This window comes from Camelus ferus, chromosome X (genome assembly GCF_009834535.1).
Source record: "Camelus ferus isolate YT-003-E chromosome X, BCGSAC_Cfer_1.0, whole genome shotgun sequence".
NCBI classification, from domain to species: Eukaryota; Metazoa; Chordata; class Mammalia; order Artiodactyla; family Camelidae; genus Camelus; species Camelus ferus.
Window position 1 is genome coordinate 48,127,230 of NC_045732.1, and position 14,893 is coordinate 48,142,122.

General features: G+C 40.4%; 1 protein-coding gene across 3 annotated transcripts in view; it reads right to left on the bottom strand.

The window, feature by feature from the left end:
* HDAC8 (histone deacetylase 8) overlaps nucleotides 1-14,893 on the bottom strand; it is a 178,548-nt gene that overhangs the window by 104,013 nt on the left and 59,642 nt on the right. For all 3 annotated transcript variants that reach the window (XM_032474366.1, XM_032474364.1, XM_032474365.1), the window contains exons 5-7: nucleotides 13,810-13,922; nucleotides 9,966-10,043; nucleotides 9,267-9,375 (exon numbers count right to left, since the gene is read on the bottom strand). In XM_032474366.1, the coding sequence (XP_032330257.1) occupies nucleotides 9,267-9,375; nucleotides 9,966-10,043; nucleotides 13,810-13,922 (300 nt within the window). The remainder of the gene's footprint in view (nucleotides 1-9,266; nucleotides 9,376-9,965; nucleotides 10,044-13,809; nucleotides 13,923-14,893) is intronic.

Genomic DNA, 14,893 nt, shown 5'->3' on the forward strand with positions numbered 1-14,893 from the left:
TATATACCTGATACTTCTTCTTTTTCAATTCACTTGCTCTGATTTTCGAACTTAGGTGGACAATAATGATTTGTTAACAATAAACATGCCCCTAGCCCTTCCCTCACCCTTCTTTACCCCGGAGGGCCTCCCTAAGATTCAAAGCCGAAATCCTGCCATATAGTTAGCACCTGGTGCAGCTCATCAAAATATAATATCCTTTCCCAGATGATTGGAAATCTCTGCGATGCCGTCACACAATGAGGTGTGCAAGAAAGAGTTTGGGGATTGATTTTCCTCATTAACTTGATATTGCATGGTTTTTGTGGGACTTAAAAAGAAATGCATTTTTATTACTTTTAAGTACTGCACATAGAGTAACTCCAACTCATCATATTTTAGCAGTTATTTTTCTGGGGCAGGATGTATTTTAAACATGCCTGTGTTAGAGTGTCTGGTGGATCATTTAGGATCAGTGTCCCGTTGCTTGATGAAATCCAGATCACTTCAATGAAATCCAGATGGGGAAACTGGGTCTCTGGCAACGGCTGCCAGATCTTCTCCATATGAAATCTCTCTAGTCTGTATGCAAATTCAAAACTCCATATCCTGGAAATCCCAAACCAATCAAGTGGCGCTCCGCTTCTTAGTGACTGGACTAAACACAGGGAAGCGATTCATTCTTCCCTGAGGAAATAAGCATGTCTTACATACATCTATCTTGGCACAAAAAGGGCTGGCTAAGCAAATTAATAGTGTAAACAGGACTGCAGTGGGGAATGTTTGTCCTGCTTAAGAGAATAAACTTTTTACGCACTTTGTGCACATCCACTTACACACAAATAATTGATATGCTAATTACAAAGGATTCTTAAAGCCCCTTCCCTGAGGTACTGTACGATGCTGTTAGTCTAGTTTGCATTACTAGCATGGCTAGTGCTTGAAAGTACAAAAATGTATTTAAAAATATTCCATGATTCAGACTGGCTTTCCTCTAATTAGGCTGAGTTAGTGAGGCATGCCTATAGTTAAATAGGATAGATATTTTTCTATTTTCATCCCAAATATATTTAAGATAGTCCCCCCCTCCACCCCGCCCCATCCCCTCTCCAGCATCCCTCACCTTCCTCTTCTGGATTCTCCCACCTGGAGTGGACATATATGCAAAGCACTTTGTCTCCAGCTCAGCCTTCAGCGGCACTAGGCAAACTTGCCGCCTTTAGTGCCTGGCACACATCCATACCCTTTCACTTGTTAACCCGTTAGCAGGTTATTTGATGTGACTTTCTTTGAGGAGTCTTTCCTTTGGTCCTTCTTTAAGTACTAACGGGTGTCGCTCCTTCTTGACAGCGCAGCGGGTCACAGCGCACAGAGAGCAAAGCCCGGCCAGACTGAGCGTGGGCTCAGGTGGGGAACACCGGACTGAGCCTCACCTCGGTACAGTCCGTGTCAACATGACACAACGAGGCAGCTCATCAGTGCCGGCAGCTGCTGGGTGAAGGGCAGTGTCTGGTACAGTCATTCAAACTGTAACATGTGGGAGCAGAGCCTAAAGGGTAGTTTTTTAAGGCTAGAGAGAAGAGACAGGGCAGTGATGAAAGAATACGGGAATGGGGAGAATTAGGATGGGGGAGTGGGTACACAGTGGAGGGCAGCTGGGAGGAGTAACACGAAATTTTGATGCTAGAATGTTCCATCAGGTAAATAGTCAAATTTCAGATTCTTTTCAGAGCAGCCCTATGTTAAAGGGTGTAATTCTCAAGTTTTCCATTTATGATCCCGGTCTGCCTGTCTCTGGGTTGTTTCAGAGCATGGTCTAGCATCAGAATCTATTAAACCGCTCTGGAAGAATCAGGTCTCTTTTTCCAGGGGGCAGGGATCATTCAGCACTAAGAAGAAGAGAGCAGAGAAGGTGCACATCAGAGTGACGGCACAAACACACAGAGTTCCAGGAGATTGTCCTCCTTGACTTAAATGAAAAAATAAATAAATCACCTAGGAAGACTGCTAGGGGTAGGGGGCTGTCATGGCGGCAGGGCCCCTTGGTGCAGGAGTTTAGGAACTGGTCAGGAAAGCCACTGGCCGAGAGGGGAGGAGGAGAATATAGGAACTCTCCCTCTAACCACCTGGATTTAAAGCTCAAAGGATCAAGTGAGGGGAAAAAACCAGTTCTCCAACCCTACTCTAACCAAGTACTGGGGACAGGGAGGGCGAGCTCATGGACAGAGGGTTCAGGACAACTTAGATAATTAAGCACAGTATCCCGCCTCCTCCAAATTATCCTATATTCTTAGGCACTTAATGTCTTTTGAATTTAATATTTTAAAAGTCACATTTTAACTAGGAACAAAAAATGAACGGCCTGCTTTGGTCTCATTTCCACCTGTGGCTAATGTTAACAGTGAATTTAATTAGTGTCTGAGTCATCCATTTTCCAGAAACAACAGGCATTTTACATCTGCCATACCACATAGAGGCAGGATAAAAGTTTATCAAACAGAACAAAAGCATTGACTACAAATATCTTACTTATAGAGGGCTGAGTTCAAAGTTCAAGGCTTATAGAACAAATTAGCAGCTTCTATTACCTGTATCACTGAGCCAAAGTGAGTTAGTGATGATCGAGGTGGTGTAGCTCTCTGACCCAACTGAAGAGAGGTAATTTTGTAAGGAATTTTCACCAGTTCTCAGATTGTGATGAAAATGGGGATGAAGGTGGAAGTTAGGCTATATAATTATTTGTTCTCAAACACAAATTTCTAGAGAGATGTTCCATTCTCATCAGATGAAAGAGAATTTTGGAAAAGTCTGTATTGCTTGAAATATTTATGTATGAATATGTGTTTGTATTGCTTTTGCCACATTGCCAAAGCCCAGAGGAGTAGGCTCTAATTGTTGGGTTCTCTTTCACTGACGGTCTATCTACCTGTTTCTAAAACTGAATGAGGAATCTGGAGTCCCAAGTGGAAGATAAATTCTAGATGACTTATCAGTATAATAAAAGAAAAACCTATCATCATTAAAACATCTCTTCTTTAAATATTAATATTAAAAGTCAATAGTGAAAGGAAACATTTCACTTAAATATCCTCTAGTGATGTCCCTTGGTTCTTGTTTTATTCCATCAGTATTAGATGAACAACCTATAGCAAAGGATGGATAATTTCTACCCTATAGGTATGGCCTTCTGCCAGGACCAAGAGATGATATAAATTACGCCTACAGATGCAAAAATGCATGTTAAAAATCTGTAGTGATACTCATCAAAAAAAAAAAAAAAAAACCACATGAAAAGAATATAATTCTGTGAGGAGACCTCTAGAAAGTGACATGTGACACTATTCACTTTCTAATGCAGGAAGTCAGGATTTTCTCTGTTGAAAATAAAGGAAAAAGCAGATTTACAGAATCTCCATGTTTCCAAGCTTTAATTAGAAATTTAAAACCTAAAAGAAGTAAAATCTGGCAATATTTATTCTTGTTTTCTATCCATAAAATTACAAATTAAATCCTCAGAATTAAAGTTTTTTTTTCTTTTGGCAAAAATCTAAATTGTACCTTCGCAAACAGAAGCACAATGGATTGTATATACTACAGATCGTGTGGTTCATTTGCATAATTTTAAATGGTTACTTTTTAAACTTTTTTTTCGTGTTTTCTGCAATCCCCTAAGATAAATCTTCCAAGAAGTCTTGGGGATGGTATTTTTTCCTTGTGAAAAATTTCATACTTCCATGTGACACTTTGTGGACAATGGGGCCAATGGTTAACAAACTGGTGTCACCACTTACTAGTTGTGTCACTTTAAGCAAATCAATCTTTCTAAGCTCCAGTTTTCTTATTTGTGAAACAGGAATAAGAATATGTCCCTTTGTATGTATTGTAGATTGTACGTTGCTAAAAGTATCAAATGGAGAAAATCAAACACTGATTAGTGCGATTCCTGGCACAGGCAAGTCCTCACTTGGACCTAAGCTTCAGGCTGTGGGAGCCTCACCTGTTGTGTTTCCCACCACCAGTACCTGGGTACAGTGCGGGCATGAAGCTGACGTTCAATAAACATTTGTCGAATGGATGAAGAAAATAGTGTCATTATACCAAAATATAAACAAATTCCCTATGTTGCATTGGTACCCCCTCATTAATTCATTCATTAATGTTTTAAAAATCCTATGAGGTGACTTGAGGAGCTCAGTTTTTTTGTAGGAAGGTCAGAATGGCTTCAGAGAGGTAAATTTTGGACCCAGACACACAGGAATGAACCCTGTGCTTAAAACACTACTGACTTGTATCTCAGAGGCCATGGTAGGGTCTAAGGAAAACTCTCACACAATAAATATAAACTACAGAGACATTATACTAGGTATTAGCAATATGTTTTCTTCTCTTCTTCACTGAGTAGCAGTGGAGCTCAGTATAAATGGACAAAGGAATTCCCCACAGGAACAAAAACTTAGGTTTAAATGAGCTATTCCTTTAATGAGCTTGTGTTGTCCTAGAGAACAAGCACAGTAAAATTAATGTTTGAAAAAAAGCAGTTGAAGAGCTATAAGACATCCTTTGAAAGAGAAAAGTATAATATTTCTCTCATAAAAGAGCAATTTTTTTTTAACTTCTGGGATCTCTGAATTTTTCTTTACGTCAGTGGTCTTTGATAAGGAAAAAGAGTTTCTTTCAATTTTGAGTGATAGACTATAAGCCATAGGTCTCAAGATGAACAGGCCAAATACAGGTAGATTCTTACTTTAATAACTACTACTATGAATCCTAGTTCACTACAATAAGATTTTTCTCTGGTCAGATTGATAGCTCTTACTAGCAAAGTTTTGCATATGTGGATATAATGACTGCTATTGATCAAGAAATCCTGCTTAATAGGGCCTTTCGTAAGCACTATTCATTGAGAAGTCTGTTTAACAATGTGTTTTCCTTTTGGTGAAATACTCACGCAGTGGCTGTACTTAATTATCTTACAAAGTTGAATAGCTGAACATTCTTAATAAAATGTGAGGGTTTTTTTTTTCCCCCAAAAGGTTGTATCAACTTCAGTATGCTTTGTATACATACACATTATAAGCACCACATATATAGCTTTCCTGTGAGATATATACTAATAGTTGGGCTCTTAGTAAAGAATGCTTTCTGGCTGCTAGGGTTCTGAAATGATGGGTAAGATACAAACTAAGAAGTTTCAACACAACCCTGCAATTCTTCAAACTATGCACATGTCATGACAGTTCACAGTAAGCAAGTAGTTTGGTCATCCTGCAAGATTTCTGGTTTCAGAGAGGTACCCTACTACTTATCAAAACCTCTCTTAAAGCAAACAAACAAACAAAACCTCTCTTGAACCAACCACAAGGATGTACTTGTTACTGTCCTTCTCTCCTAGATTCCTTAACTATACATGCTCCCAAAGTCATCAACACAGCATTTTGGGTAACAGCTTAAACATTATTCGGACTCTCTCACATTGCATTCAAAAACAATTAAAGAGCAAACAGGTTAAACATGGACAGAGCAGTAAAATACTGCGGTTCCAGATGACAGAGCTTGGGAATCAGCCAATGGTTCCCTTTGGCAAAACAGCTTTCCTCTCCTATCAAAATTTTGTGTGTATATACCTTATTGGAAATGATGACCCTTGCCCTTCTAAATTAGCATTGAATGACCTAGGAGCTCTGACTGTGACATTGTCTTTTACATAAAATGGAACTTTTGGTGTTGAAAATGTTCATGTAAAGATTCCATATCCAGTCTCTTAAAAGAGAAACCCTAAGACAACTTTTTAAAAAATAAAGATGGTATGTTCAACCTTAAGATGAAACCATTAAGTTCCCACCTAACTGGCAAAGTTAAAAAAAAAAGGCTATAGCAGAGGAAAAAGCCATGAAGAAAGGAAGGAAGGAAAGAAGGGAAGGAAAAAGGACCCACAGGGAGAGGTACCTCAGAAGCAAACTAGAAACTGCATGGCAAACAAAAATTAGAGCATCTTGTAAGTGAATCAGCAGTAAGAGGCCCTTCATTTATCACAGGTAAGGAGTGAGCCAGAAAACCAGGGGCCTCATGGAACAAAAAGGATGAAAAAGAGATTGCAGATAAACAGAATGACTTTTTTAGTGAGTGAGCTATTCCTATGTCTGCTCTATGTTTTGAGGTCAGCAGATGAGTCAGAGGTCGTAATGGTAAATGTACAAGAGACTCCGGTTCCAAGCAACTAGAAGTAGTCAAAGACATAATGACCGGAACTTAGTGACACAGTTACTAGTGCTGACCCTCTATGAAACTATTTAGTTGGCAGAGATTGTTTTATTTTTTGTGCCCCTTTTCGTCTACTCCTCCAGTACCCAATTCCTCCTCCTCTGAATGCTCAGAGTACTCACGCTCTAACCCTTTCAAAATCTGCTGTCAAGAAAAGCTCTGTGGGGGCATGGGGGGGAAGTAGCTCAGTAGTAGAGCATGAGCTTAGGATGCAGGAAGTCCTGGGTTCAATCCCCAGTACCTCTATTAAAAAAAGAGAAAGAGAAATAAAGAATGCCTTTCAAAAAAAAAGAAAAGCTCTGTGGGAGAAAGACAAATATCATATGATATCACTTATATGTGGAATCTAAAAAAAAAAAAGAGATACAAATGAACTTATTTACAAAACAGAAATGGACTTACAGACATAGAAAACTTATGGTTACCAAAGGGGAAAGGAGGGGAGGAATAAATTTGGAATTTGGGATTAACAGATACATATTACTACATATAAAATAGATAAGGACCTACTGTGTAGCACAGGGAACTATATTCAATGTCTTGTAATAACCTATAATGATAAAGAATATGAAAAAGAATATGTATATTTATGTAGATGTAGAAATGAATCACTTTGCTGTACACCTGAAACTAACACAACATTGTAAATCAACTATACTTCAATAAAAAAATTAAAAAGTAGCCGCAGATAACTGAAAACTGTCCCTCTACCCCACAAGGGGTTCAAAAATACTGGTAATGCTCTATTTCTTAAGCTAGTTGGTGGGTACCTGGGTATCTCATCATCATCATCATCATTATTATTATTCAACCCACGTTGATCTCCACGTCACCCAAATCTGGGTGACAGTTGTTTCCTCAGGGGCACCTGATCCCCAGCGGGTGATCAAAGTGTTAAAAATACATCCACGGCAGAGTGAGGGTGAGGAGGAGAGGTTGTGCAAAAATTCCATTTTAAGGCCTATTTCTAATTGTAGAATAAAAGTATCTTTCCTGTTAAAGGAATTTTAGATTTTAGTTGAGCAGCTTAGTCCAACAGGAGAGATGTTTGGGTCTGGAAGCCTCTCTGGCACCCTTGGAATCAGAGGTGCCTTCACATACTGCCCTGACCAGACTCGACTTCTCAAAGAAATCAAAGGGAAAAATCATTGTCCCTCTAATGAAAACCTGGAGCCTGTGATTCTGGGTGGTCACTGTGCAGATTGTTGGTTTGGCTCCACAGGCAAGAGGGGCCCTGGGAACTAGAAACTGATGAGTGTCTGGTACTTTTGTAGGCAAGCTGGAAGAATCTTTAATAAATGTCGGCCTCCTGTACATTGGGATGGAGGCGGCAACATGGTTTCTGTAAAAGAAAATTATGTGTGATCTTCCACGGGTCTTTTCCTCGGGGTTAAATTCACTTTTAAAATATTTCTAATTAAGTTTGATACCAAGACTATTTTTAAACACGACTTACCATGGGCTTGAACATGTTTTTTATCATGTGGTAGGAGCTGATTTAATGCGAGGAAAAAAAAACTATAGGGAGAAACGGACATTTTTCTGACTGAAGAAAGGTAAGTATTAGTTAGGGCGGGCACTGGGAAATCCTCAAGCCTACAGATGATAACTCAGCTTTCCAGGAAGTGAAATGCCAAGATGATGGGGAGAAAGGAAGATCTCAGGAGGTTTGATGACTGGCAGATGAGCTTTAACAGGGGCACATGTAAGGTGATCCTTTTAGGGAGGGCCAGAGCTTACCGACTACACTTGCAGGATGATGGGTGCTGACCTTTCAATTAAGACCCAGGAAAAAGCTCTAGGAAACCCTGTGGACAGAGCACTGAAGAGAACAACCTAGTTTCCTGCTATGGTTAAAAAAAAAAAAAAAGAAAAGAAAAAAAGGGCAACAAAACGTTGAGCACTGTCAATAAGGGGATTAAAAGAAAAACAAAATACTTCTCCTTTTACATAGAATCACAGGACATCTTCATCAGTAAACTTACATAAGCGGCTCTGATCTACACATCTCAAGGACAGAACAGAGCCTAAGGGGAAGAAAAAAGGCAATTAAAGTCATCAATGGCAGGCTCCAAAAAAAAAAAAAAAAAAAAAAAGCAGGGGACAGGATCAAAATCCTGAAGAAGCTAGTGCCACTGCTGCTGACTCAGTTTGCCAAATCTCTGGAGATAAGGGGCACCTTTGACGCATAAAATTTTTAATTTTGAATACCTCTACTTTGTTCATACAACTGCCAGTGATGACAGCCGGGGCAGGCTTCTTCGGGAAGTCCGTTTCCACCAGAGGTTGGGAGAAATCTGAGCCGAGTCCGGCAGGCATCGAATGCAGCTCAATCCCCATGACTTAACTTAAGTAATGTTGACTTGCCGACTTGTAGTCAGACTCGCTTTCTCTACTGCTAGTGTCAGCAGTGAATTTGTACCTGACCCGTCTCAATTTTTATGAATATGAGTTTCGCCACCCTCTTCCCCATTCTGTAGGGCTTTGCAGCCCTCATGTTCTCTACACATTAGCACCAAACCATCTGACTATAAGTGGCTGTAATTTCATCCTTAACTATAGTGCAAAAAGAACAGATTTCTGACTCTAATGTGAGCACCACGATAGAACTCAAGAGCTTGTAATAAAGAACTCTTTAAGATTCAGACCAGCAGATGGAAGCCGATCTCCATCATGGAAAACTGAAACTGACTCTCCCAGGCTAATGAAATCACACACATGCAGGTTTTGGCCAAGAAAGTAGCAGAAAAGGGATTCCCCAGGACAGCTGAGAAGCTCTGCTCTTGGGATGGGTTAATCATGTGGGGTAGTGGGTGAGCTCGAATCAAGAGTGTGGCTCTGGTCCAAAGACTCTGCTCTCCCAGAAGGGGGATGGTTACCTGATCAAATAAGCATGATGAGCAGTGTACAAAAGCTACACGGATGTACAGTAGCCATTTTTCCCGAAATGGTTCTGTGAGATTGGAGGCCGTTTCACCCTCCAGAAATGGCATCCACTTGTTACTGGCTCAGCATGGCTGCCATACCTTTCGCAGATGTGGTAATACTTCTCATCCTGTATGCCATCCTGAATGGGCACGTTCACACTGTAGTACCGTCCCTTCCCTAGGCCAACATCAGACACGTCCCCTGTTCCTGTCAAAGAGAGGAGTGCCATGAGGAGGTTTGAGAACACGAGAATGAGAAAACGTGAAGGCTCCTCTGAGCGGAATTCAGAAGATCAAAAGGTCAATTAGGAGAAAAATTCCAAATTAACGATGGTTTGGTTTCGAAGGGAGTGAAATGAAGAAAAACAACTGTTGTAAACAATGTAGGGGAAGTAGGAAAATCCTAAGAAAATGCAAAAACCTAGTTTCCATCTTCTTGGATCAAATGAAAGGAGAAAAAAGATTAACCCCTTGGCTTGATTTTTCATACATCTTAGATTGATATCATATTAATGTATCATTGCACTTATCAGTATGTGGGGAGTTGCACAGGCTGTCTTATAGTCCAGTGAGTGTAAGTGAGCTATTCAAAGTCCATGAAAATCATCTGGAAAAAGACTGAGCATTATACTCCTCTTCTCATTGTCATCTGAAATGGCCTGTGTTAAATTTCTGCATAGAGTAGCACCAAGAAGGTATTAACAGCATGCAACTCTCCAAATACAAGATATAAAAAATGTACAGAAGAATGGCAGTATTTATTAGTCCAAAGTAATACTGAGCACACAGAGCACTTGCCTGGGAAAAATCCTGGGGAAAATTTGTGCAGGGACACTGTCATGACTTTGGAGGTGAAACTGAAGGCATCTTCTACACCTACCGGAGAAAGAAACAGCAGAAGAATCACTTCATCTGGGCAACTCCTGTTTTCAAACAACTGAAACTCTAGAAAGCAGCCATGGGAAGGAAGAGAGAGAAGACTGTGATAATAAAGTTAACAAACTGAGGAACAAAAGTAACAACACCCTCTGTCTTGGATCTCTGTCATGACAGGATGAGGTAGAACTTTGGCTCCAAGTGAAGTTTAGGGTTCCTTTTCAAATTCATGGCAAATTAAAGTTGGATATCTCCAAGCAATGGGATGCCCAGACTCTTGTTGACAGCCTGTCCTAAAAGGTGGGGAAGGGCTGGAGCTCAGAACTGAGGCATCATCAACAGCGCTGAATAAAGGAGACTGGCACCTTCTTGGAAGCTTTATGTTTTGTTTTGTCACAGTGGTTCTAGTTAAATTCTTGGGATTTTTTTCCCCCAAAGAAGTACAATATGGCAACCCTTTGAAAAACATGACCAGTACAAACATGAGGCATTATACAGTGAAAACCTAATTGTAAAGTGCCTCTCTAATAATACAGATTTAGTTCTAAATGCAATTCACGCAAAGTTCCGTGTGTATTAAGTAACTTAGAGTACATGTTTCTGGCTAAAACATGGAAGGCTGAAAGTAGTTCTGGCCTTGTCCCTTAATAGCAGATTTATGACAAGAGTTTTAAAGCCTGGAGAAAGATAGGGGGAAAAGCTTCTAAAAAGGAGTCTCCTTCCCATTTAAACAGAGTCAGAAAATAAATAGAGACATGGGAGATAGAAGATGTCTCTTATGAGCCTCTACTTATTCAGATAAACACACTGCCTACTTCGATACTTTTCCTCCCAGCATCACGTATTGTCAGACTGTAAAATGGAAGGACTATTAGCGAATTCATGTATTACCCCCTTTTATACTTCAAATAAAGAAATTGTCTCTGTTTACTTAATGCTTTCTGTCCTCATTAGAGGCCAACAGAGACCTTAAAAAAATATGAACTCTATTTGTATATCACAGGTATGTTTGAATTTCCCAGCCTACGTTTTGCCCTAGGGAGGCAGTTAAAACCAGTTAAAGGCTCCAGGCACAAAGCATTAAGTAAACAAAATAAAACAAAGCACAATAAATTAAAATAGCATTTTAGTTTAGAAACGGAAGTCTAAACAAGGATAATTCAGGAAAACCCTGATTATCCGTCCAGAAAGTTGGTGCCAATTTACACTTCTACCAATGGTGTATGCGCAGTCCCATTTTCTGACATCATGACTGGCACTGGGTATTATTCTTCTTTTTAATCTTAGGCAGAAAGAATGGTCTTGTTCTCATTTGCATTCCTCTGAGTGTTCAGGTGTGGAGCACCTTTTCATATGTTTGGTCACAATTTGCATCTCTTCTCATGGGGAACGCCATTAGGCATTGTTAGAAAAATCATACTTTAAGAAAGGACACAGACTGATAGGAGGGTATGGGGCTTGGTGTGAAAGAGAATAGTGGTTAGGCAGTGAGAGAAGGTGAGGACGGGGTAGGGGTGCCAGTGAAGCCACCGCGGGATGCTAGTTACGGAATCATGGGAGATTGAAAATAAATCAAATGTGTAAGAGTTTGGAGGTGGGGCAGGGGTCACTGGAAGGGAGGTGCTGAAGAGGGGAAATAAACTGAAATGAAACACACCATAAAAGTTGGCTAAAACAGGAAACTCTAAATGGTGTAGAAATAACATTGCAAATGGAAAGCACGGTTTCAGGTGACAGTCTTATTTCATTCTCGCAGGGTTCAATGGACTTGATTCTATTCTTGAACTCTGATACTAAGAGCTTGAATCTCATAATCATTCATTCATTCAACAGATATTTTACTGAACCACTACTATAGGCATAGTTCTGTTTGTTCCAGCCACGGTGGAGGAGAGAGAGAAGCAAACAACTTGATCTCTGCTCTGGAGGAACTGAAAGTTTCTATGGGAGGAGAAGACACGGACACAGTCAAGAATTCACCAACAAAACAGGACAATAAATAATTAAATATCAAATCAGCGATATAAACACTACAGGACGTGAGCAGGGGAATGACCACCTGGACTGGAGTGGTTGGGGCAAATCACTGGAACTTGAGGTACTGCGTAGAACTTGAAGATGCAAAAAGGGGAAGAGAATGCAAAGCTAAGTTCAGAAAAAGTGGCACAAAGTCAGGGAGGTGGCAGCAATGAGCCATTTCTGGGCATCACTGAGCCTAGACAGCAAGTCATGAGAAGGTTAGAGAGAGGAGGTGAGGCTTCTCTGAGGCAGGCCTTGAAAGACAGGGGAAAGAGGGTGGACGTCACCGTGAAGACTGCTGCTTTTCAAAGTGTAGCCAGTGGAATAACTGGGGTATTGTTAACATACAGATTCCCGGGTCCCCCACCAGACCTACTAAATCTGAATATCTGGTGCATGTGGCCCAGGAATCTGCATTTGACAACGAGCTTCTCCCAGGTCATCCTGCTCCACATTCAGGTTTGAGCACCACTGCTATAGGCCAAGGCTTAGCAAACCAAGTGGCTACACAGTAAATATTTTAGGCTTTGCAAACTACACAGTCTTTATTGCATTTTCTTTCCTTTACAACCTTGTAAAAATGTACAAAACCATTCTTAGCTCGCTGGTCATACAAAAACAAGCCATGGGCCAAATGTTACCCTTGTTATAGGCCATCGGGAGCCTCTGAAGGGTTTTGAGCAAGCCTGTGTTTTGCATTGGCTGCGCGCTCTGACGTTCATTGGACATGGTTCTCAAAGTAGAGTGCTGGTTGTTTTAACCCTTCTCTCTCCCCTCTGTTACCTTTAATTTTCTGTCAGCACTCCAACGGAAGCTTCCATCTGGGCAAACTCCCTGCGGAGGTTGCTCCCACAGTTCCTTCCTTCTTTTTCTATTCTGGCAGCAGAGCTGACCCTAGCTTCTGTCATATACTGCTCTTTTCCTCTCTTATGCCTTCATTGTGTGTTTCTCTCCCTACGTCCCTGGAAACAGGGAAGCAGCAATTACTGATGTGGGGGAGGGGAGGGCACAGACTTAACTAATTTTATTGGTTAAGTGTTCCTAGATCAATGGAAATACGTGTCACACACAGGATCTATTAAAGAAACAGAAGGTGAGGAACTGTCACTGAAGCTCTACATTCTAGATGGAAAGTACATGGCGGGCAGGATACATCCTCCCAGTGAAGTCTTCTAAGAAAGGATTAGTGGGGTGAAGGCAAATTGTTAGAGATTCTGCTGCTATTTTAAAGTTAGAGAAGAGGCCCTGGCTTTGGGCAGGACTAAGTATTTTAGCAATACACAACAAGTGGCACAGATTCTGATCACAACCTGAGTTGGGATCCCTATTGGTGAAAAACTCAGAATGTTAGTCTATCATGCACCCATTCTATTTTAAGAGAAGCATCAAGACTGTCAGCTCTAATGGTGGGTTTCACTTACAACCTATGGAAGTGGCCTGAGGCAGATTACTGAGTAAACACTAGGAAATCTCACCTAGATTTCCACTCCTTAAAGTTCTCTACTTCAGAGCTTTGCTACTAGAGGAGAGGGGAGGACAAATGACAGGAACCTGGTATTTGAAAGCAGCTTGGTCAGCACGAGGTGAATTACATCAGTAAAAGAACATCTACCTACTGGAGGATTCTCAATTAGGAAAATTTCAATTGCAACAATCCTTTCTCCTGTTACCAGTTGCCTAGAAGCAGCTTTACTGATAAAAACCTGCTGTCCTAGCAGCCAAGCACCTTTGAAAGTGAAGGGCTTACCGTCTCCGTGGTGCAGATCCAAATCCACATAGAGAATACGGTCAAATTTCCGTCGCAATCGTAGTATTCCCAGGACAGCATCATTGAGATAACAAAAACCAGATGCTTCATCTCTGCAAGAAAACAAGTTGCTACAGCCAACAGCCACAAGCAATCCAAGGGAGTCTTTACAGCCAAGGATCTAACCCTTGAGATCTATTCCCTTACAATTCCCATTTCTTTTAAGAAAAACAAAAATCTACCTACTGAGATTATATAGGAAATGGCTGAGAGTGATCCAGGAATGAAATGTTTTGGTAAACTGAATATTCTGGTTGATTGGTAACATTTTCCATTCAGGATTCCTGATTTTTCAAAGACTTAAAATTTTATAACTATACTGAACAAAACAGAACCTGTCTCTAAGGATTCAAGAATCATTTTTTTTTAAATCGTAGTACCCCCTGGGGTTTTCATAATGACCACTGATTACCACTTCTAGGACTTTAAGAATCTAGAAGGGGCCTTAACGACGCACTTGCTCAGCCATGTGTAGACAACACTGGAGATTGGATTCTCTGGACTAACCCTATGACATAATCTAGAATTTTTTTTGAGTAAGTCTTGGCACTTGTTGCTCATAAAAGCTGAGTGTAGAATGTACAAACTCATAACTTCACGTGCAGCAACGTGTGGTTGCCTTTCTGTAAATGTAATTATTACAATGGAGGTGGAAGCGGCCTCTTCTAAAGTTCTTTTGTTTCCTTCACTAAAGTTATCCTCATTGACTTCACTGATGTCCTGTAACTTTTTTGCTATTGGTGACACTGTGTCAGGTTAACCTCTTGTCCACATTAATCTAGTCTTTCATTATGCTTCCACTGAGCCTTGTTGAGTAGATGTAAGAGAATATTCTTTATCATCAAACATGTGTTATAGTTTATTTTTAAGGCTTCATCCTAATTGCTTCAGTTTCATTTGCTTCCACAGACACTTTAAATAATGGGCTCATTTTGTTCCTACCTTCTCCCTGATACTTTACTTGAAACAGAATTCTAGGCATAAGTATCATTTAAAATGGCATCTTTGCTACTGTGAGGTTGTA